Source organism: Panthera pardus, unplaced genomic scaffold (assembly GCF_024362965.1).
Source record: "Panthera pardus isolate Hobbes unplaced genomic scaffold, ASM2436296v1 HiC_scaffold_10, whole genome shotgun sequence".
In the NCBI taxonomy this organism is placed as follows: Eukaryota; Metazoa; Chordata; class Mammalia; order Carnivora; family Felidae; genus Panthera; species Panthera pardus.
In genome coordinates this window covers 59,875,141-59,899,761 of record NW_026526655.1, presented here as the reverse complement: position 1 = coordinate 59,899,761, position 24,621 = coordinate 59,875,141, and the positions used below count along the sequence as shown (strand labels likewise).

General features: G+C 40.4%; 1 protein-coding gene and 1 long non-coding RNA gene across 5 annotated transcripts in view; both read left to right on the top strand.

Annotated features, from left to right (window-relative positions):
* Positions 1-24,621, top strand: part of MAP3K20 (mitogen-activated protein kinase kinase kinase 20) — a 191,713-nt gene that overhangs the window by 8,689 nt on the left and 158,403 nt on the right. For 2 of the 4 annotated variants that reach the window (XM_053907642.1, XM_053907644.1), the window contains exon 2: positions 4,028-4,220. In XM_053907642.1, coding sequence (XP_053763617.1) covers positions 4,062-4,220 — 159 coding nt within the window. In that variant the 5' untranslated portion in view covers positions 4,028-4,061. Of the gene's footprint in view, positions 1-3,462; positions 3,858-4,027; positions 4,221-24,621 lie in introns of those variants that run through there. The other 2 variants (XM_053907640.1, XM_053907646.1) reach the window with 2 other exon arrangements.
* On the top strand, positions 18,682-24,344 carry LOC109273162 (uncharacterized). The gene is made up of 2 exons (XR_002082870.2): positions 18,682-21,697; positions 23,739-24,344. It is a non-coding gene; the product is annotated as an uncharacterized LOC109273162 (long non-coding RNA).

Genomic DNA, 24,621 nt, shown 5'->3' with positions numbered 1-24,621 from the left:
TTCCTCTGGCACTTTTAGATCAGTGTCAAATGTAACTGATCCTACCTCCGTTCATCCATATTCCCTGGACTTGCTCTGTACCTGAGGTTTAGATTTATTCATATTGATATCATCCTGGTTCAGATCTCTAGGTTTGTTTTGAAAAGAATTTCCTTCCTTCTTCCTCCTCTTCTTTTTCCTTTGGACTCCTAGACACCTTATTCTGAAGTCCAAACATTTTATCCTCAGTTTCCCAAGCATCCCAGGCAGTAGTTTCCAAATTAGGATTTGCCTCATAATCCTCTGGGGGAACTTGTAAAAGCAACAGTTCTCAGATTTTAGTCTGATTGGAATCTTTCTAGCTGCAAAAGATAACAGAAGAATAGCCAGAAACTATTTATTCATTCATTTGTTCATTCAGCAATTTTTGAATGGAAAAAATTCAGTGCAATTGTATCTGGCTGTGTACTAGGTGCTTAAGAAGATCCAGATGTAAATGGAAATGGGTTTTGCCTTTAAGGGATTTATGGTCCCTTAAAGGTGGGAAGTAAGTGGGAAAGATGAATAGGTAAAGAAAGGTGCTAAGGCACAGAGGGAGAATTTAATTCTGCTCACGAGACTTGAAACAGATAGTTAGGGACAGGAATTTCCTGAGAAGAGAAAGACGTTCAAAGCAGAAATCCCTTATGCAAAGGAAAGGAGATGTGAGAGGGGTAGGAGTACCATGTACTGGTAACTGCAAGGAGTTCCCCATGTGTGGAGGGAGAATGAGAAAACAAGAAGCAAAAGTAGCTATAAGTGGTAAAGGAATAACACAAGAAAATTTCCCAGAATTAAAAGACGAGAGTTCACTGGGAGTACAGGCTGAGAGAGTTCACCGAATGTCCTCCCAATGAATGAAAAAGATTCATTCCTAAATATGCCCTATTAATCTCGGGCATCCAGAGATGAATACAGGGTCCTAAAAGCTTTCAGAGAGAAGGTAATAGTGTGAAAAGGATTAGTTACCAGAGCAGTATCAGGCTGCTTTACAGCCACATTAGAAATTAGAAGACTATGAAGTAATACTTTTAAAATTATAAGGAAAATTATTTCCTACCTAGAATTGTAAACTCAGCCAGGCTACCAATGAAGACATTTTAGGACACACAGATTCTCAAAAAATTACATTCTGGGTACTCTATTAGGTTGCTAATGGGAGATACACACTGTCAAAACAGAGAAACCAGGGAATTCTAGAACAGAGGGGTTCTCACAGAGGAGAAGGTAAAGGAAATTTTAGGATGACCGTGAAAGAAGTCCCAGTCCAAGTCAGGCCTAGAGAACAACCATTCCAGCCAGATTGAATTGAGATGAAGAGTATAGGAGGAATGTCTTTAAGAAAAAAATAGAACAACCTCCCCCAAATTACCTGATATTTTTATTTTATTGAGAGGAGTTTTGCCATTCTTAGGCTAGTTTAATGAGGTGAATAAGTGCTAAGTATTTAAAAAGCTAAGCAAATAACAAAAACAGAGCAACTAATAACTCTGGGAGAAACAAAAAGTTGTCCAAGAAAGGAAAAGTCATTGAATCCTACAGAGCATTCCTAGGAATATTTACTTTGTCAGCCTACTATTGACTTAACTAGATGTTACAATATAGTTGGAAGCTGGGACGATTGGGCAAGTGTGACATATTTCTATGCAAAGAGGTGAAGGGGGTATATGAGAACTAAATTCTTTTTTCCACAAGGAGAAGTTAATAGATAACATCTGAAATGGAACAATCAAGAAATAGCAATATGATCACACTTTTTAGAAATACAGAGGTAAATAGCAAAAGAAAATGCTAAAGGAGTTGAAATTAGTTCCCTCTGGAGAGAGAATAAGGTGTGGGGAGGGGTGGAGCAGGAGAGTTCTATTTTTTTATTACAAGCTTTGTAGTCCCATTTTATTTTATACTTTGATAAAAATAAAAGCAATTAATAACAATATAGATGGACATAGCATCTGTAACGTGGAGGGAATCTTGCAAGTAGTGCTTTGCCTTTTATTGAACAAACTTCTTAGCTTGCATATTCTATGTACCTACCTTTGGCACATTCCTAATTTTTTTCCAAATTTTCTTCTTTTCTATGATTAACTGAATGTGAACTGAAACAAAAGTTAGTAAGGTGAATTGTTGACTTATATATGTATAGACTAAGGCTGGATGCTATGGGCTTCCCCCCAACCCACCCCTGTATTTTTGTGTAGACAGTAAGCTTTTAAACTTTAGGATAAATAAACAGTCTTCTCTCTTGCCTTCTCCCCAAAATAGAGCAGAGTTTGACTTTATGTAAGAAATCAGCACTCTTGAGGTGTCTGGCTGGCTCAGTAGGTAGAACATGTGACTCTTGATCTTGGGGTCGTGAGTTCAAGCACCACATTGGGCTTAAAAAAAAAAAATCAGCATTCTTCAGTGACATGATGTTCCTAAAATGGGATTGCTAGTCAGCTGCACATTAAGATCTCTGAGCCGACTGTGGACATCACTCAGCAAAGCTTCAAGTTGTTTATGAAGAAATTTTGTCAATTTTATAGATACAAACTGTCCCCTCCACCTTTTTATTTTGAAAATAATCAAACCCCACAGAAAAATGGAAAGAATAGTGAAACACTCATATAACTTTTGCCTAGAATCACTAGTTCTTAACATTTTGTTACATTTGCTTCCTCTCTATGCCGGTGCCCTGTTTTTAGAGATTAAGGAGCAGGGGTTTGAACCATTTTAAATTAAGTTGTAGGTATAATGCTTAAATATGTCTCCCAGTAGATCTCCCAATAACAAGGACATCCTCCTACTGAACCAGAATACTATTATTATCCATGGATAAGATAATAATACCTAACATATAGTTAGTGTTCAATTTTCTCTAAAATCCCAATAATACTTTCTGTAGATTTTTTTTATTCCAGAGTCCAGTCAGTGTTCATTCATTGCATTTAGTCATCATATGCTAGAAGTTTTCCTTTTTTTTTTTTTTTTAAGTCTCTCATGACTTTGACAGTTATGAAGATCCCAGACCAGTTGTTTTGTATACATATGCATTTGTCTTTCTGCACCCTCACTGTGAGATTCTGGTAAGAATCTGTATACAAACTTTTGTTCTCCACCTGCTTTTTATGCAGGTTCAACATTTTAGTGCTTTATTTTCTTGCTTTCTTGTTTTGTTTGTATGTTTTTGTTTTGTTTTTCCTGGGAATCTGTGGTTTGGCATGTGGTGTAAAGAATGACCACTTACCCAGAGAATAGTAAAACTCCTTAGACTGCAGAAAATGTCACCGTAATAATCTCTGGGAGAGGTAATCTGTTCCTCTGGAAACAACATAATATTTTTTTTTTTTTTACACTCTTGGCAGAGGTTTTGGATGACTTAATATTGTAATCAAGGGCAAATTTTCTTCTCTTTAATTAAGTCCTGCTACAGTATACAGTCCAGGGAGCCACTTGTGGAAAACACTTGGCCAGCTTTGCTATCCCTGAGCTGAACGCTTGCTTTTGGAATCTAAACACTGTATGTGTGTTCCCTCTGCGGCATTTGGGCTCTCCTTGGGGCAGGATGCTCTGTTGCTTAGGTGATGTATATTTCGTGTGAAGTGAGCACACCGTGGGAGAGCCGGCATACCTCACATGCCGGGAGAGCTATGCAAGTTTGCTGTGGAAAGCATGCTTCCTGTGTGTCAGGGCTCCCTCATAGACCTGGTGACACAGTAGCCTTTAGGCAGAGCTCCTTGGGATGTGCAGGAAGTGCCGCTACAGGTTTTGTCGGGGGAGAAATCTGAGCCATTGCTCTGTGAACAGCTGTGTTTCAGAGCCTGGACAAGTTGCTGTCAACTTTTGCATGGGCTGCCGGGGTAAGTGTTTTCATTTTGATTTGTTTATAGCCTTGTTGTCCTTGTTCCTGAGTCCTCAGGGTTCTTTCTGGAAGTTTCACAGTGCTTGTTACACATTACCTACAGCAGCATTCAGAGGATTTGTTCTAATATGTTTATAATCCAACTTTTCTTTTTCTCTGTCTCTGCAGGTTTTGTGGAAGTCTAATACTTCGTCATTATGAGATGTCGTCTCTCGGTACCTCCTTTGTGCAAATCAAATTTGATGACTTGCAGTTTTTTGAAAACTGCGGTGGAGGAAGTTTTGGGAGTGTATATCGAGCCAGATGGATATCCCAGGACAAGGAGGTGGCTGTAAAGAAGCTGCTCAAAATAGAGAAAGAGGTAAGGCCTTTCCCTGCTCTCAGAACTGGTGGCGATTGCACTTATGTAAGCTTTTCCACAGAGTCAGAGGTCACAGGCTGCCGGGGACCTAGCGAGCGAGGCCTTTGGGGCCGATCCATGAGGCTGTTTCCCAGTTTCCATTCTGGGAGCCCCATAAATAGAAATCACGGCCGCATGTGCTTTAGGGTTGAGTTCTAGGGGTCATCTGCACGGAGAGTGTTTCCTTCCATGGCATGAAAGACCGAATGTTCTCTGAGCTCTCTCTTCGAGGGGAAGGTGAGGTTTCAGACCTTCCTTGGCTTCAGGCTTTTCTTTTCCCTAGGTCAGCCGAGAGGGGTCAGTAAAGAGTAATGTGTGAACATTTTATTCCCTTTTTATTTTGGGTTTCGTGAATCTGTGGTTATCAGGAGTTGTCTTTTAAAAACTAAAAAGCATTGTTTTTCTACTGAAATATAAACAATACCAGCTTCTTGGATTTCACCTCTACTTGAAGCCAACAGTGATGGTTTTTGTTTAATGAAGAATTAACAGATGCTGGACAGAGAGCTGTCTTCTTTGTAAAACCAGAAAAGGGTCTTGGCTTCCAGAGTCTGGGGCTTAGGCTGGTCCTAGTGGGCCCTTCATCTTCCTTAGGAATATGACACAGCTTGGTCCCCATGTTCAGTTTGGTACCTGGAGGATGAAGCTAATTGTGGAGCTGACCTGCAGGCATGGCGTTGATAGCTTTTAACAGCTACCCTCTGGAGCTTGTTTTGGTCATTTCTATTTATGTCCTGCTTGGGTTAATTATTGTTTTTTTTTTTTTCGATGTCTGTTTTTAAAGTGAACTTTTCTATAAATACATTTTAATCTCCCCTGAATGGTTTCATTTTTTTTTTTTTTCATTAACTGCTGTCAGTGAACCGTAGCAATTGATTAGAGAAGGAAACCCAAATGGCAGCACTTTGTGGCGTTTCCTCCCAGCAGTGCTGTGTGACTGTGTGATCACCAGCTGAGTTTCCAGTTGTTGAAGCCAGGTCAGAAGGACTAAGCTATTTCTGCCTTGGGGTACCTATAGGTTGTGGAAAGCATTAAGGAGCCCATATGTGCACAAAACGGGAGCATGCTTTGTATAGAAAGTTTCCTCCCCCTCATTTCTTGATCAACACATTTTTCGTAGTAGCCAAATAGTAAAACCATGTCTTACTCTGGATGGAACCTAGCTTCGTTTATCTAGTGAACTCTTTAGTCCTTTATAGGTAAACATTATTGTACCCATTTTATAGATGGAGAAATAGAGGTTTGAAAAACATAGTAAGCTTCCTCAGGAGGGACAAATGAATTCCAGGAAATCAGACCCCCTGTTCTGTAGTTCTCAATTCCGATACCTGTAGGTGACCAGGTTAGATGGAAAATAAACCAATTCCATCAAATTCATATTCAAAAAAGTATATAAGCATGCTAATATTTGTAAGCATTAGGTCATGCATGCTTAAGTACAACAAGCATGTTCTTATATGATTGTTGGATGCGACACTTTTTGAGTTATAGAACAGATTTTGACAGGAAAACAGTAATTGCTGTGTTCACTCCACACCTCCCCCCACCCCATACATAGCGCCTTTGTTTTGTTTTGTTTTGTTTTCTAATCTTTAAGGAAGCTAATAGAATGACCTAGGAAAGCACAGGGGTGAAAGCAGGAATTGGAAAATGCCAAGTCCTGCTCTCATGTAGGTATTTAACCTAAATGGTTATCGTTCAGAAACTGAGTGGATTGTAGTAAACGGTAGGAGCATAACTCATAAATTTTAGGAAAAACACAAACTCAGTTTCAGCTTTGGGGCTTGGTTTAGCCAGTGATTGCCAGTGATAAAGAGACATGGTAAATTATTGCAAAGCATCCCTCCTTCTTGAATCAACAGGAGTTTAAGATGTAAAAAATTTTGGCTAGGGGTTGGGAGGTATTGGAAAGGAAGTATGCATTTCTTAGTTTGATTTTTGTTCTACTTTGTGAACTATGTATTGGCTTGCTGGCTGGGTGTTTTCTAAGTAAGATAAAAGCAGTAAGCTCTAGATGTTTTTCCAATGTGTAGATTCAGTCTTCTGTTTCTTGGTCACTTTTTCGCCAAGAAGCAATGGGACATTTAATAATATGTTTGCAGCTCATTCACGTACCTCTTTAAGGTGACTTGATATCTGATGAAATATGTTTTATGAACTTAGTGAAAGGTGGAGAAAATATATATCAGACTCCCTTAACTTTGCTTATGTGAGGGGATAGAAGACCTTTGTTTTTGCTTTTTTTTGTAGACCTCTGATTTAGTGAGTATGTATTACTTTTCTCTGCTTTAGTGAGTACATATTACTTTTTTAATTTAGAAGAAAAGAAAGAAAAATGGAATTTACTTAAAATCTAGGTAGTTCTTTAAAACTTAATTAAAAAAAAAACTTTTACACCTAGGGAAAAACTCCCAAGAATAGTACCGTGAACTCTAGCTTATCCTTTCCCTAGAATCACCACTAATTAACATTTTTCAGCATTTGCTTTCTTTTTATATATCAAGTTGTATGTATTCCTATTTTATTGAACCATGAGAGTAAATTGTAGATGCTGTGTATATAACATCTGTATTTCAGCATCTCCCAAGAATGCAACCATAATACAACTATCAAATCAGAAAATTTAACATTGATGCAATAATATTACCTACCTCACAGTCTATATTCAGATTTTGTCAGTTGTCCCAGTAAGGGCTTTTTATGGCAATTTTTCAACCCAGGATCCAATCAGGATCACATATTGTGTTTAATTTGTATATCTGTTTAATTGAACAGTTTCTCTGCCTTTGTCTTTTAAACTTTGACATTTCTTTTGAAGAGTATGGGATTGTTGGGTAGAATGGCCCTCATTTTGGGTTTATCTGATTTTCCCTTCCTTTTGCCTAGTTTAAGATAATGTAGTTTTGGTAGAAATATTTCATAGGTCATATGCCCTTGGCATATCTTAATGGGAGACTATTTTGTCAGTTTGTCTTGTTATTGGTGATACTAATACTTTTGAACCTTTGATTAAGAAGGGTTTACCCAATTTCTCTATAGTAAAAATACCCTTTTCCGAAAACTCTTTGTAATTAATCATTAAGCTGTTGGAAGATACTCTGAGGCTATGTAAACATCTTCTTTCAACAAGTGTTACCCAATGCTTTTAGCATCTGTTGGCAATTCTTGTTTGAACCAGATGTTATTATGACAGTTACTATGTAGAAAGAAAAGTTCTAGCATAAATGAGAGCCTTCCTTTCTTTACTTATTCACCCATTCATTTGTTTATTGTTTCATTGTGGACTTACGGATTCTTTTTCAAATTGAAAATGTACCATTATATTACTGTTGTTACTTTCAAGCTTAAATTGTCCCAATTGAGCAAGTAAGAGTCCCTTCAAGTTAGCTCCTTTACCCTTTGGTATGTCTCCGTCACTTTTTACCATTTTTTTTTACTTCCTGGCACAAGATTTTCCAGGCTCATCTAGTTCCTACTTCATTCCTGGAATCATCCATTTCTTCAAGAGTCCCTGATCCAGGGTACCAGAATTGGGACTGTGATATTTAGAAACCAAGATTTGGATGCTAGTTTTGCATATTATAGACTTTCTTTTAAAAAAGAGCCTTTATGGGGTTCCTGGATGGCTCTGTGGGTTAAGCCTCCGACTTCGGCTCAGGTCATGATCTCACGGTTTGTGAGTTTGAGCCCCGCGTAAGGCTCTGTGCTGACAGCTCAGAGCCTGGAGCCTGCTTCAGATTCTGTGTCTCCTTCTCTCTCTGCCCCTCCCCAACTTGTGCTCTGTCTCTCTATATCTCTCAAAAAATAAATAAATGTAAAAAAAAAAAAAGAACCTTTGTTCTTTGGGAGAAAGAATAGTTATAAATTTTACTTATGGAAGCATTTAATTCAAACGTTAGCTATAATCTGTGATACACTCCTGTTTGGAGTGTAAATTGGTAAGCTTCTTGGAAAGAGATTAGCAAAATGCATCAAAATTTTAAAAATATTTACTTTCTTTGAGCCAGAAGTTTTACTTCTATGACTTCATACTAAGGAGGTAGGTAGTCAGAGATATGCAGAAAGATGGCTACAGTAGCTGCTCATCTCAGATGATTAATGGTGAAGAACTGGAAACAACCCAAGTGTTCTTTAACAGATTATCTTTTAAGTTACGCTACATCTCTCACACACACACAAAGGCAAATATGGAAGGTGATGGATGTGTTACCTCCATTGTGTGAATCTTTTCACTGTGTGTACGTAGAGTAAAATCATCATGTTTTATACTTTTAAAATATTACAATTTGTTGAGTATACCTCAGTAAAGCTGAAAAAAGTATTCTACCTCTGTATAATAGAATTCCATTGCATTTGAGAGAATATTTAAAGAGCTGGGGAAATGCTCATTATATATTGCTAAGTGGTGAAAGCAAACTACAAAACATATATAGTAAGATTTTGGGTGTCTGCTTGGTGTCTGTATGGTGTTTTTATTTTACTTCCTTTGTTTTCCATATTTTTCATAGATCTCACATTTTTCCCCAACATTTTATTATAAAAATTTCAAACATAAAGAAGGGTTGAAAGAATTTTCTAGTGAACATCTACATATCTACCATCTAGGGTCTCTGTCATTAATACAAATATTTTGTCACATGTATATTCAGCTGTGTATCTTTCTATCCATCAATCCGTTTTGATGCATTTCAAAATAAGTTGTATGCGTCAGTATCTTTCCCCTTAAATACTTCAGCATGCATATTATTACCAGAGTTCAGTATGTGTTTACTGTTTTGTTTTCTTTTAAGGTAAAATTTACATACAATGAAGGGCACAGATCACTCAGTTTTGACAAATGTGAACACCTGTGAACCATATGTTTACTTTTATAATTGGAAAACACTCAAGAAAAAAATTCTAGCTCAGTTAATCTATGTCACTTTCTCAGGACGTTCAGGTGAATTGAGTTTTATAAAACTCTTCAGTATGTCACGGATTACTAATTTTCCAGCCTCAATATGTGCCTCTGAAATGTTGAATGTTTACTTTTCCATCACTTTTCTGTAGCAACGCCAAATAATTTTCCAATGGTAATTTAGCTTGTTTATGTTAGTTGCAGATTTACTTATTTTTGTTAAAAACGAGTTTTCAACAGGAAAAAAGTAATATCTTAGGGGCATATACCAAAAGTAAGAAGAGATGCCTTTACTGTATCTTTTTGGTAAATTCCATATGAGTTGAGATCAAACCATACTGCTTAGGCAGAAATCGAAGCAAGGAGCGGAGAGGGCAAGGAAAGACGTGGGTCAGTGTCCTCTTTCCAGCCACTGACCTCACACAGCAGGAGTTCATCAGCCTCCCAGTCCTCATAGAAAGGCTTAATCACAACAGCTTCATTTTGCTCTTGCAATGTATTTAATGATATGTTGAACCAGACATGTCTGCACATGGTATGTTTTTCTGTCTGAGAGATGGAAACCTGCAAGCGTTTGTGTTCCCTTGATATGTGTGGGTATCCAACTGATAGGAAGAAACCAGACTTAAGTATGAGATAGGGAACATGATTCCTCTTTGTTTCTGCAGAAGAATTGAAAGGAAGCAGAGTGCTCAAGAGGTAAAATATGAGGATTCACTTGCCTTGCGTTTTGCAAGGCACCACTCCCTTTATTTAAAAAAGAAAATATCCTACCGAATTTGTTGTAGAAATATTGAAAGCCAGGTAAATTCGAGTTTCAAAACTGTCTCACACTGTAAGTATTTATAAATAAAGAGAGAAGATCAAAATGTCAAAATTGAGGGCAGAATTTGCTTGGGATTCTGCCCCTCCCCTGCTGGCAATCTCTGTCTCTCTCTCAAAATAAACACACCTGAAACAAAAGGGGGGGGGGGGTCACAAGAACAGGAAATACCAATAAGCTTTTGTATAAAGGGGGAAATACCTACGTGAAATAGAAAATACAATCTTAAAATTGGCACAGAACTCAACTAAGAATAAAAGCTTTTATTATACAGACTTTATCAACGTGACAGCATTTAGTGTTTCATGGAAGGCTAGCAAATATTATTATCACTTTATTAGCTCATGGGAGACCCTTTTTCCTCCTTGTAGTTCTATAGTTTTTTACTAACGAATTATTGGCATTTACTTTAACTGTAGGAATGTTGTTTTAGTATTACCCCCGTCTCTGAACACAATAGAGAGGAATAAAACTACGTTTATTTTCTTTGTAAATCCTCTCTTTATTTAAATACACTTATAGGACCAATGTAAGCAAGAATAGCTTGCATACGTGATACCTGCCGTTCAGTTCTGGCATAGTTTCTTCAATGATTTGTCCAAAATGGTGTTCGGGAACGGCGATACAGTATTTTTAAGTGTCAGGAGGGCAGACTTCACTATATTAGAGCTAATGTTCTAAGTTGCTACTTTCCAGTGCCCACACTCTCAGTGCCTAGCCTGGTTGTTGTAGCATGTCGCCACTTCCCTAGTCTCCTCTGCTTTGCTCCTCGGCTCCTACTCACGACCCTAAAAGTCAAGACCTGAGCTGAGATCAAGAGTCAGACGCTTAGCTCCCTGAGCCACCCAGGCGCCCCATGTCTTCTTTAAATTTTTTTTCAATGTTTATTTATTTTTGACGAGAGAGAGAGAGAGAGAGAGAGAGAGAGCGCGCGCGCGCGCGCGCACATGAGTGGGGGAGGGGCAGAGAGAGAGGGAGACACAGAATCCGAAGCAAGGCTCCAGGCTCTGAGCTGTCAGCACAGAGCCCGACCCGGGGCTCGAACTCACAGACTGCGAGATCATGACCTGAGCCAAAGTCGGAGGCTCAACCAACTGAACCACCCAGGCGTCCCCCATGTCTTCTTTAAGACAACCCCGTGTACGGTTTTTTCTGTCCTCAGTCAGAATTTACCGATTCTGGATTCTGTTCTTTTAGGCCAGTGGTTCTCGAGTTCTTGCCTTTGGACTAGAAGCATTAAGCATCACCTGGGAATTTGTTAGAAATGTAACTTCTCATGGGCCTCATGAGAGGCCTCATGTCCATCTTCTGAGTCAGAAACTCTGGTTTGTGGGGCCTGGCAGTCTGCTGTAACAAGCTTTTCAAATGTTCCTGCCGCTCTCCAGAATCTGAGAACCATTGCTTTAGGTCGTATCTAGCCAATCATATGTCACATGCGTTTGGTCAGTGTGTCAATTTTGGTTTGAAATTTTAGGTACCTTAACTGGTAGTGGTTGTTAGAGGCTTTTTAGACCCTTCCATTTACCACGTTCGGGTGACCATCTGGGCACAGGCCCTGCTTTGCCGTGTCACTGAGCATCATGAGCTAAAAAAGGCTGACTTGGGGAATGGCCCACATCTGTGAAACCTCAGGAAGATGCCTTCAGACTCCAAATCTTCCCCCGCTCGGGTCCTCACCTGACTTTCCAGCCATGTCTTTCATGTTCTGACCTCAACTCCTGTCACCTTTTTCCATTTCTACCGTGGTCCCTGTTTCCTTCAGCTGTAACACCTTTGTTCTCTCTGGCCGGGCAGATCCTGCCCATCCTTCAGATATAATTGCTTCCTTCTCTGTGACACAGTCTCAGGTCTTACAAGCATAATTTTTCTTTTTATTCTGAATTTATTAGTCAACACCGATACCGTTGATTTGACTTGCGATGGTTATTGCCTTGTGTGTGACTTTGGTACACTGTAAACTATCGCCACGTAACTTCTCATGCCAGCGGGCCACGTCTCCTCTTCTGAGAAGTGGAGCTAACAGCGGTACCTACATCACAGGCTTGTCAGGAAGAGTAATTGAGAGGACACATGTAAAATGTCCGGGAGAGTGCCTGGCACACAGGAAGACCCGGGTAACCATCAACTATCAGGTGTATGTTTACAATCATACTCTGAAGTCAGGATGGCAAATCGGCATCCTGTTTAGTGAAAACTCCAGTTTGTTGGTTCCTAGAACCTTATGTGGGAAAGGGGTCAGAGCCGCGTTTTCAGTCTGCAGGAGAGAGCCACGGCAGGGCTCAGTGTGCACGTGGAAGGGCAAGGATGTGTGAGGTGTCTTCCACATCCCTGTCGTGAGCTCTCTAAGGGCAAGGACTGGCTTTACCTTTGTCGCCAATGCTGCCACCTTCCTGGCTGTCTTCATGGTACCAAGTACATTACCTCTGTGAACTAATCACTCGGTTAGGGGCTTTCCATTACTGCCCTCCTCTTCTTCACACTCCCGTTATGCGATTATAACCTCCATTTGATAGGTCAGAAATTAAGGCTCAGAGAGGTTAAGTAACCTGGCTAATATAAACAGCACCCTTCCTTGCCTGCCTCACCACTCCCAGCCCTGTGCCTTGCTCACAGTAGTGTTTGGTTGGTAGTGTTGATGTTTGGTATCCTGATGCGGTAGACTTTCGTGTCATTCTCATCCAGGAGGGATCTCCTGTATCAGTGTACCTGCATTTTGTTCATTTACTCTCTTTGAGCTGTGAGAGAGGATGGAACAGGCCTGTCTTTACTTACTGCTGATTGTGAGTTCACTTGGCTACATAGTGACAGAACTGTCCTTTTCTTTAGGGTAACTAATGTTTGATTTTTACAAGTACCCTTGCTTGTCTACCTTTTAGACTGGCATGCCATTTCCGCTTAAGAAATTTTAAACAATTCAGTGTGCCGTACTTTTACTTTGTGCTAGATCTAGAAATCATCACTTAGAGAATAAGCAGTTCACCTCATTTTATCTGATAATTAATGTAATCACCATCATCCAGAAGTACGCACTGAGCAGCTCTCCGAGACGGAGCTCCTTTCCTCGGGGCAGTTCTCTTCCTGGGAGCTTGTAATATAAGATACCCCAAAGTGAATGGCTATAGAGAGACTTAAGAAATTAGACACATATTGAACAAATGTATCAATGAAATGAGTAAGCATGTATCACTGATACTTCTGAAGGCAATACAAATCTTATAGGAGAGGTAACCACAGGAATGGCTTCTCCTAGAACCAGGAGTTTAGAAAATCACCTGAATCATAAATAATGTTCTTATCATGGTGTGTGACATGTGGTTACATTAAGACAAATATCACTCTTTGCTATTTTTCAGACTAACGATATGACCATAGAAATGTTTTGTTTGCAAGAGAAAGCCCTTATCCTTTTATTTTAGTTAAACAAATTTTAAATCCTTTCAAAACTTTGTTAGATTACATGTTTACTTGCACTTAGAAGTTATTTTTGTTTTGCCATGTGAGGAACATTATTGCAACTGTTATTTCAGCTTTTCATTAAAGTACTGATCTCAGTATATTAAGCAGTAAACATTTCAGTTAGTTAATCAGTTAATTAATATCCAGCCATGTTCTAAATATTGTGCTGAAATCAAACCAATGAATGTATTCCAATAAAAGTGTTATATCCTGACTGGTGTTATACAAAGCTAGGCTCTTGCTTCATAAAAATAGTTTGAAGCACAAATTGAATTTCTGAGAAATTCAAAGCTTAATACAGAGAGAAAAACTGAAAGATTGAAGGAGAGGAAGAGCTATCCATAAGTATTCCAGATAGTTTCAAAAGAGATATGATTGGCTGTCAGTCTTCAGAATAGAAGTATCTCACTTGGGTATTAAAAAGGTACCTAGATTTTTCTTCTCTGCTTTCCAGTGAAGACAGGAAGTCACATGAAATTATCCAAGATAGAGACCATTTTCTTAATTTGTCTCCCCCCTACTCAGGCTTAATTCCTGCTCCTAGTTAGGACATCCAGTTTCTGTTTGAATACTGCCTTTGGTGACATATGAGATGCAGGCTGTTCAATTTTGGAGCAGTTTAATTCTTAGAAAGTTCTTTATAATGTAACTTCCAGGCATCGCTGTTGGACCCTGGCTCTCAGAACAAATTTTACCCTCTTCTGTATGTCAGCTTCTTGATGAGCACAAGTTCTATATCGTATTGATGTTTATATTTCCTGAGCTCGCTATAAGCAATCAATAAGTGTATAGGGCATAAATAAACAGTAAACATGGTGATCGCGCTTCAACTTTCTTCTTTTGTAAGATTTACAGAAAGGTTCTGCTATTCCTGAATCCACAGAAAAGAACACAGTTCGCCATTCCTAGTCTACTACATAGCCTTTCTTTCTTCATGTTTGGCTGACTTTTTGAGTTCTTAATAAATTCGTTTGTCTTTCAATGAAAAGTTCTGTTCTATAACAGCTAGGAAGGATTTTCCTGGCCATGTTCTTACTTTTTTTTTTTTTTTTTTTTTTAACATGTTTCCAAAAAAAGGAATCCAAGATCCTTTTTCTTAGCTCTGCTAATATCAGATGTTCACTGATTGATGACCTGAGAAAAATTAAGGTGTCCTAAATGAAATGAGACTGCCAGAGTCTTAATGACTTGAAAATATGACTTTTATCCCTGTTGCTGTTCTTCAGAAAATAGTGCTTAGTAAAATTAGCTACTTAGAGCAGCTATACTGATAAGGAAGAAAATGTCTGGTGAGTGTTTGTGTAGGCTCTGTTAAAGAATGAGAGGACTCTATGCCTGCTCTGCTTTTAAAGAGAGGTAGTAAGCGATTAATGAATATAATCCGTTTAAATCACTAAGTTAAAAAAGTTTTTTTAACATTTATTTTTGAGAGAGACAGAGCAGGAGCAGGAGAGGGGCAGAGACAGAGGGAGACACAGAATCTGAAGCAGGCTCCAGGCTCTAGGCTCTGAGCTGTCAGCACAGAGCCCCACGCGGGGCTCGAACTCATGGACCGCGAGATCATGACCTGCCGAAGTCAGACGCTTAACTGATTGAGCTGCCTGGGTGCCCTTAAACTCACTAAATTTTTAAAACCTGTAGAACTGTGCTTCCTTTAGTAGGAAACTGAATTGCCTTTGTTATTAGAACTATAGTTGTAGAGTCTATCTTAAGCAGTGGGTATTCATTTTTATATCATTGGATGGGTATTTTAAAATACAGTACAGTTTAGTTGGCATCTAAACTGACTTTTCCTGAACTAATTCAACTGTGGACAAATCGTTAACGTTGTGAAAATGGATAGCTTCTTCCCTTCAAAAATCGCAGGACAATTTCATAACCACGAGTTAAGGCCCCTGTGTGTAATTTGCATTCTTCCTTGGGAAAAAGTTTATCTTCAGAAGAACCTGGGAACTGTCACTAAGGCCAGAGTACATGTCTCAGAACAAGAGGACATGTGGGAAACCCTGGTTCTAGATAGACTCACCTCAAGTACTGATCACCCCAAGAGCAGAATTTAGTAAGAGATTAAGAAATTAACATTAACTGGATATGGGGGTGTGGAATGTTAAAAAATATATACTCTGCTTTGTTTTGAAAACAATTTAAGATTGTTAGGTAGAATAAGTATATTTTTCAGGTTCCAGGGAAGACCCTATGAGCCCCCCAAATCTCCCTTTCCTAAATGTACAGTAAAGAAATAGAAGAAAATTGACATTTCTTGAGTTCCTGTTAATTTATGGCTGCTATTCTAAGCAGTTGGCATATTCTATTTAATCCTATTGTTAATGCCTCAAGTTTTAGTGTTGCAATTTCACTCTTTAAGATAGTTTCCCCTAATAAAAATGCAAACAACACTGAGAAGGGTAACTCAACATGTTAGTAATACCTCAGAGTGAGTGACATATGTGTTGTTGGTGTTGTTGTTTTTCCCCTGAGCACATGGTTTTCTAGGTGGGGGATGTATAATTGTTGCTGTAAGAGACTGTGACCTGAACAGATTACTGGGAAATCTCCTTTTTGATATTCTGTCATCCAACAAATATTATTACATGCTAGGCACTATTTTAGATACTGGAGCCTTCTCGGTAATAGACAAAAATTCATGTCCTTTTAGAGCTTACCTTCAAATGTGAAAATAAAAAAAAATTAAGTTGTATGTTAAAACATAAAGACACTCACCCCTTTTATTTTTTAATTTTTTTTAAACGTTTTATTTATTTTTGAGACAGAGAGACAAAGCATGAATGGGGGAGGGGCAGAGAGAGAGGGAGACACAGAATCGGAAGCAGGCTCCAGGCTCTGACCCATCAGCCCAGAGCCCGACGCGGGGTTCGAACTCGCGGACCATGAGATCGTGACCTGAGCTGAAGTCAGACGCTTAACCGACTGAGCCACCCAGGCGCCCCGACACTCACCCCTTTTAAATATGGGCTGAATTTAGTTGACTCACTTGCAAAGACTGGAGTATAGGAAAGGGAAAACTAGTAACTTTAGGCTTTAGTAACTTTACGGTGGACGCCTGGCAGATGCCATCTTAACCAAGCGATCTGGGTTAGCATCGCTAGTGATAAGCTACATCAGCACATGCATCCCCTTGTGGTGTGATGAGAAAAGCACCTCATCTCTGCAGTCTTCTTCCCCAAAACCTGTAATCCCAGTCTAGTCATGAGGAAAACCCCAGATAAACCCAAACTAATAGACATTCTACAAAATACTTGGCCCCTGCCTCTCAAGGCTATTACAGAAAGTGTCGCAATCCAGAAGAGATTAAGGAGGCCTGGTCACCAAACATTTGGTATCCTGAATTGGATTCTAGAACGGGGGGGGGGGGGGAAAGGCACTGGTAGAGAAAATGGTGAAATCCAAATAAAATCTGCAGTTGAGTTAAGCAATCATGTACCAGTGATGGTTTCTTGGCTTTGACAAATCTAAGTGGGCAGCATGTTAAAATTAGGGCAAACGAGGTGAGAGGAACGATCTGCATTGTCTGTTCAACTTCTCTGTAAAGCTGACATTATTCCAAAATTAATACTTTATATGAAAATACAAGGAACACCACAGAACAGAGTAAGGGAAATCAGGAGTGCCAGCATGGGGTCAGTGTTGCAAATTAGGTTAGGGAGGGGAGGCCTCGTTGAGAAGATGATCCTGGGCAAAAACTTGAAGGAAGTGAAAACGGAGCCCCATACTTATATGCAGGTGAGACTTTCAGCAGAGATGACAGGTGGGAGCATAGTTGCTGCATTGGAGACATAACAAGAAGGCCATTGTGGCTGGAGTGGTGTGGATGAGGGGAAGAGAAACAGGAAATGGGGCCAGAGCGGTAACAAGGCCAAATGGTATAGGGCCTGGTACGCAATTCTAAGAGCTTCTAATTTAAATTGGGAGGAAATGGTGAGCAACTGAATGCTTTGGGTTTGTGCAGTGAAATTATTTGATTTATGTTTTAATATGGCCACTCTGGATACTCTGTAAGAAAAGAGGCAGGGGCAGAAAGACCAGATAGGATTATAATCCAAATGAGAGGTTTTTGTATCTGGGGCCAGGAAGGTTACAGTGCAGGCAGTAAGAAGTGGTTGCATTTGGGGTATATTTTAAAGGTAGAGCTAACCAGACTTGCTCACCTGTTGGACATGCTGTGTGAATGTGGAGTCCTGGGGGTCTCAAAGGCTTTGCTCTTAGGAGATGGAGGGTGCGTTTGCCATCTTGTGAGATGGGGAACATCATGCGTGGAACATATTTGTGAGAGTAGATTGGGAGTTCTTTTGTCGGGGGCGGGTCCAGAGAGAGAGTGTGTGTAGGCAAGGGGCAAAGGGGGAGAGAGAGTGACTGAGACTGAGACCAAAGCAGGCTCCATGCCCAGTGTGGAGCCTGATGCAGGGCTTGAGATCATGACCATGAGATCATGACCTGAGCCGAAATCAACAGTTGGACACCTAACTGACTGGGCCACCCAGGCACCCCAGGAGTTCATTTTTGATATAAGCAATGAAAAATTGGAATTAGTCTAAAAAATACCATTTATAATACAACAAAAATGTGAAATAGTTGGAAACAACCCAAATAGCCATCAACAGATGAATGGATAAACAAAATACTGTATATGGGTACAGTGGAATAGCATTCATCCCTTTAAAAAAGGAAGGAGATTCTGGAACACTTTACAACATGGATGAATCTTGAAAGCAGTATGCTAAGCAAAGGAAGCCAAATACAAAAAGACAAATATTGTATGATTTTACTTCTGCGAGGTACCTAGAATAGGCCAATTCAGATGCAGAAGGTAGAATAGTGGTTCCCAGGTGCCACGGGGAATAGGGAGTTTCATTGGTACAGAGTTTCTATTTGGGGTGTTGAACACATTCTGGAAATGAATAGTGATGGTTGTGCAACATGTGAATGCATTTAATGTCTCATACACTTAAAATGATATTTTATGGGGTGCCTGGGTGGCTGAGTCAGTTAAGTGTCTGACTCTTGGTTTTGGCTCAGGTCATGATCTCACAGTTTATGAGATTGAGCCCCGTGTTGGGCTCTGGGCTGACAGTGCGAAGCCTGCTTGGGATATTCTCTCTCTCTCTCTCTCCCTCCCCCCTCCCCCCCGCCTCTCCCCTGCTTGCATGTGTGCTCTCTCTCTCTCTCCCTTTCTCTCCCTCTATCTCTACAATAAATAAATAATTTTTTTAAATGATCTTTTATGTACCACAACTAAAATATAGAGTTCTGTTTCTAAAAAACAATACAAAATATTAAAGGATAAATTTAACAAAAGCACTGTGCAGGATCTTTACATTGAAAACTATAAAACACTGCTGAGAGAAATAAAAGAAGGCATTAGTAAGTGGAGAGATCTACTCTGTTCATAGATCAGATATATGCTATTAAGATGTCCATCCGTTCTCCTGAAACTGATTTGTAGCTTCAATACAATCCCAATTATAACATCAGCCAATTTTTGGTAAAAATTAATCAGCAGACTGTAAAATCTATATGGAAATGAAAAGGATCTGGAGTAACCAAAACAGTTTTGAAAAAGAATGATGTTGAAGGACTTACATAATATACTACCTTATTTTGTTACTTACTGTAAAGTTACAGTTACCAAGATTGTGTGGTATTCGTGTTATAGATGGACCAGTGGAACAGAACACAGTCCAGAAATAGATCCATATTTGGTCAATAGAATCTCGACAAAGGTACCAGGACAGTTCAGTAAGGAAAGGATAATCTTGTCAACAAATGGTACTGAATCAGTTAGTGCCCATATGCCAAAAACTGAGAACCACTGGACTAAGGAAATGTAACAGGGCTATGAGCATTGATAATGGTGTGTGTTTTCATCAGCCATAGTCAGCTCAACAGGTACAGGAGTGGAGTAGACAGAGAATTGGGTTTTTTTCAGGGTTGTGGTTTTCCTGAGTATAATGAAGTAAAAGCACAAGAAGGGAGTTGAGGATGGATGCAAAGGAAGGGTTCTGGATTTGCAAAGGAAATTTAAGTTAGGAAGGAAGAGAAGACCTCTGGAAAGGAAGTGGCACTGAAAAGGTGTAGGAACGGGTGACTATAGGTCACGGGACCATTGGAGCCCAGGTACTTAAACAGAATCTAGGAAGTGGGATGGATGGGTTTGGATTGTGGAGGGGTACAGTTTAATGGTAATGCAGGGTCTAGGGTGTGACCAGAGGAATGTGTGGATGAGGTGTGGTGAAGGATTAGGTTATTGCAGGGGAGTTCAAGGACTTGAGAGGACAAGTGCCAGAGGCTCATTTATGTGCATGTGAACATTCCCACACTATGAGACAAGAATAGTAATTGGAGAAAATGACAGTGAGCCAGGAGCTAAAATCATCAAGAAATGAAGGGGAGCTATTTGGAATTGTTGGTATATGTTGGCAACAATGAAGGACGATGGATGATGCGATCTAGTGACCTAAGATCCAGCATTTAGGGCGGGGGAGAGCTGTCTGGAACTGATAATGAGGAGAGCATAAGGAGGTGAGCAAGGAGAACACTTTGCTCACCTCCAGACCTACTGGAGCAAATGCTGAGAGAGGGATTGGCTGCCATTGAGAGGCCCACAGAGAAGAGCCCAGCGTCTGTCAGAGAAAAGAAGGAAAGTTTAAGGAAGAGGTTCAGGATAGAGGGGGTCTGGTTGCTTGTGGGGCATGAGGGCACCGTGGAAGGGTTTCGGGAGCGGGAGAAAACTGGAAAATAGGGTCTAGCCGGAATATGTGCAGTCATATAGGGATTGGCACTTGGGAGATGGGGGATGGGCACCTGGGGCTTGGGTCGTCTTGTGGCAAAGACATAATCAGGGATCATGGGCACAGTGAGGTGAGTCCTGAAGTTCGTATGTCGGAAAGTGGTGGCCAGGCTGTGGAGGTAGGAGGGAGTAGATGTTAGGGCTCCCCTGGCCTTCGGAATTGGGCATGACAGACCTGGGAAGGAGTATATTGACTATGAAAATCTGGTTAACAACAGAAGGGATTTTCTTTAATTTCAGGTTGTGTGATAAGCGTTCTCTGGAATTTGTCAGTGGCTCTCTGAGGAGATAACTGATAACAAGGCCATTCTAGAGTAACCAGGAAAAACTTCTTTCCAGCAGCATGTGCTTAATGGGGAGTCAGTCCACTGGCTGAGATAGCAGTCAAAATGTTTACGAAGACTATAGAATGAATTTTCATTGGCATGTCTTAAACCAAGTTGTCTGTCTTTTGTTGAAGATGGAGGCATTAATTCCTAGGAAGCTGGATAGCTACGTGTTTTAAGAGCCTGCACTCCAGAGTCAGACAGTGGAGTTTCAAATCCTGGCCGCACTCCTCATTACTTAAGCAGATCTCAGTTTTCTCTTCTGTAAAATGTAGATAATAATAGGGGCCTGCTTCACAAGGTTATGATGAGGGCCAGCCGAGGTCATCCATGTTGAGCACGCCTAGCTTGCTTCCCGGCGCCTGGTCCGCTTCAGCATTCGTGACTGTTGCTATTACTGTTCGTTCGGCAGCTTACAGTCAGAACATACTCAGTGTTCATACTGTCCTCTGTGGCTTGCCGAACATATTTAAGCATAGCTTTCTTTTTTAAGAGCTGTGGACAGCTTAGTTACTTACATTACCTTACAGTATAATGTTTCCCAGACTTTTAAAATCCACATCTTCTGTGATGCTTTCTCATCCTGTTGTTTTTCATTTTCTTACGAGCCAACAATATTTTATCATTTACTTGATATATATTTGTGTTATTAAGTAGAATGTTTTAACTTAAAAAAAAAAAAAACTATACTTTTTATACTTCTGCTTTCCCTGTCCTCCAAAAGTTGGTATCTTCCTCCCCTCCCCACCCCCCACTGGAGAATCATTGTCACCTAGGGTCCTTATGACGGCGTCATAGAACAATTTGGAGATATCTTCCCACACACAAGACCGGTAGAAGTGAAAAGAACTGATGGCACTTAGTGCTGGTGAGGGTATGGCATAATGGGCACCCTAGTCCCTTGGTATATGTTGGCAACAGTGAAGGATGATGGATGATGCAGACTAATGACCTAACATTCCGCCTTTGGCGGTGGGGCGGCGGGGGGCACGGAGAGCTGTCTGGAACTGGTAATGAGGAGCAAGGTGGACACCTTGCTTGCCTCCAGGCCGAGTGGAGCAGATGCTGAAAGAGACCACCTAGCTGCCATTGAGAGGCCTACAGAGGAGAGCCCAGCTCCTGTCAGAGAAGGTGAGGCAAAGTTCAGAGAAGTTTAAACTTGCTGTGGACGTCCAAAGGGGCAGAGCCTTCAGAGGGCAGTTTAAGAGATTCTCAAAAGTCTTAAAATGTCATTTGACCCATCACCCTCACTTTTAAGAATTTGTTCTAAGGGAATAGTTGGAAAAATGCACATGCAGTTGTATTCAGAGCTGTGTATGGCCATGAAAAATGGGAAGCAGCATGTGCTACTTTTATAATTAAAAAAAAAATAAAGCTGGGGCACCTGGGTGGCTCAGTCAGTTGAGCGTCCAGCTTTGGCTCAGGTCATGATCTCACAGTCTGTGAGTTCGAGCCCTATGTTGGGGTCTGTGCTGACAGCTTGGAACCTGGAGCCTGCTTCGGATTCTGTGTCTCCCTCTCTCTCTGCCCCTCCCCTGCTCATGCTCTGTCTCTCTCTGTCTCAAAAATAAATACAAACATAAAAAAAAAAAAAAAAAAGCTGACCAAATGCACGGAATCTTATAGCATGGAGACGGGAAATATCTTTATAATTGGTCTGTTCTGTACACAGGAGGCCTCTGTGTACTAAACTAAACCTCCTGTTTAGTGTTGAATCATGCAAAGTACCTTGAAAGTTTACACATGTGTTTCCTTAATCCTTTTTTTTTAATGTTCATTTATTTTTGAGAGAGCATGAGCAGGGGAGGGGCAGAGAGAGAGGGGGACAGAGGATCTGATGCGGGGCTAGAACTCACGAACCATGAGATCATAACCTGAGCCGAAGTCGGACTCTTAGCCGACTCAGCCACCCAGGCGCCCTTCATATGTTTTGAAATATTTTCTGCTTCACCTCTCCTAGAAGAATATCATTGATGACCCAGAATTTTAATCTCCTTATTTATCTTCCTTTCCCCCGCCGTCCCCAATTTCTTTGCTGTCCTGAAGCTCTGCATACATATGGTATAAAGTAAACATCGATTCTTCTTAAGAGTTTCTCGGTCTTACTTGATAGTTGGAGAAACACTGCAGACACTTTAAGTTAAATGTAATTTGCATTTATCTGGTCACTTGGTACTAGTGACCAGGAATACAAATAGAACGTTTGGTTACTAACCAGTAAGGCTTTAGAATTTTGCCTATATTTCCAGCTTGCTCCCGATCTGGTAATTATAAAGGGGAGAAATCTGTATTTGCTCTGTGGGTGCAAATGTGTAAAGAACAAGTAACCCAGTACTTGGGTGGCATTAGAAATATGCCTTTCCCTTTATTATGGTGGATTTTTCCCCCCTCTTTTTGTTCTAGCAAACTCATAAAGGTTCTGGAATGTTTACCCACAGCCATTTGTCAGGATGAGTTAGGAAGAAATTTTCCTTTTTAAGAACTGTATATAAACAGAGAGAAACATTTCACACCTGTTTATCTTAGCGGGGCCTGCGCAAAGGGGGAGATAGGTTCTGCCTTAACTCTTCCATTGAGAGAGGAGTTTAGAAAAGAGGCAGAGTGTCCTGTGATCTCGTGAGCTTTGGATTAGAGCACTCAGAACCAAGTGGAGGGGCCCACCATTTGTGGCTACGCATGAAAACCTTTCCTAAATTTCTTATTTCTCTGTTTGAGCCCGTCTTTCAGCTCACCTAGCTGAATTGTCTATGTTCATGAGATACTTCTATAATACATTTTCAGACATACACTTTAGGATTCAGAATTTTTTCCTTACTGAAAACTGCCTTTCAGTTTTGGTCTCCATTTGATACAAATCTCTCTCCTAGTATTTTAGGAAATCTTGTTGGAGGGTGGGGCATGATCTATATTGTCTCCTCTAAAGGAATGTTTGATGATCCTCTTTTAAGATACTGTTCATTCAATTTTGTAATAATAAGACCTAATAATAGCTTTTTAACTTTAAAAAGAGAGTCCTTTTTTATACAACTTCGAAATCAAAACAAAGTGGTGTCATCTCTGACTGAATCAGTTCATAAGCCGTGTGAGAAAATTAGTCTGTCTTTCCATTTGCTACCACCTCTCATCACTGAGTGTCTTTCCATACAACCACTTAAACCACTTTCTCTCGCAGATGTTCCAACCTTACTTGGTTTCAGTGCCTACCTTGGTTAATGACTCTGCCCTGTCTTTGCCCGTCATCCTGAGTGAATTTGGTACCCACTTGAAGGCCCTCTGAGTCGACTGCCCGCTTCTGTCACTACTACCACTTTGTCTTTCAGCTCCACTTCCCTGCAGCCACTTAGGGGTACAACCTTCAACATCTCAACTTAGAACTACTCCACCTTGAAAATAGCAGGCCTTAGCTTCCCCTCTCTGCCCGCAATTCGTCTTACCCAGTCTTCCAACAACCCTGCCTTTCTTTACCCTTATCATGACCTCCAGCCTGTATTCTTCAAATTCTGCTCCCACCCCCTTTTTAAATCTGTTTTTAATTGAAGGAGAGTTGACATAGAACATTACATTAGTCTCAGGTGTCCAGCATCATTATTTGACATTTATATACGTTACAACATGCTCACCACAGTAAGTGTAGTTACCATCTGTCACCATACAAAGTTTTACCATATTATTGACTATATTCCCCCTTTTGGATTCAGTTGCTCCAAGCTTGCATGTTTCCCACCATGTACTCATTTCGGTGCTCACCTCTTAATCCTATTAAATCCCTTTCGTCTCATCTCCTTGACCTTCCACTCCTTGAAGACAAAGACAGTGGCTTTGTGTATCTGTGCATCACTTTGAACAGTGTGTATTTTTTTTTTTTAATTTTGTTAGTGTTTATTATTTTTGAGAGAGAGAGAGAGAGAGTGCGAGCAGGGGAGGGACAGAGAGAGACACACACACGCCGAATCCGAAGCAGGCTCCAGGCTCTGAGCTGTCAGCACGGAGCCCGATGCGGGGCTTGAACCCATGAACTGCAAGATCATGATCTGAGCCGAACTTGGTCGCTTAAC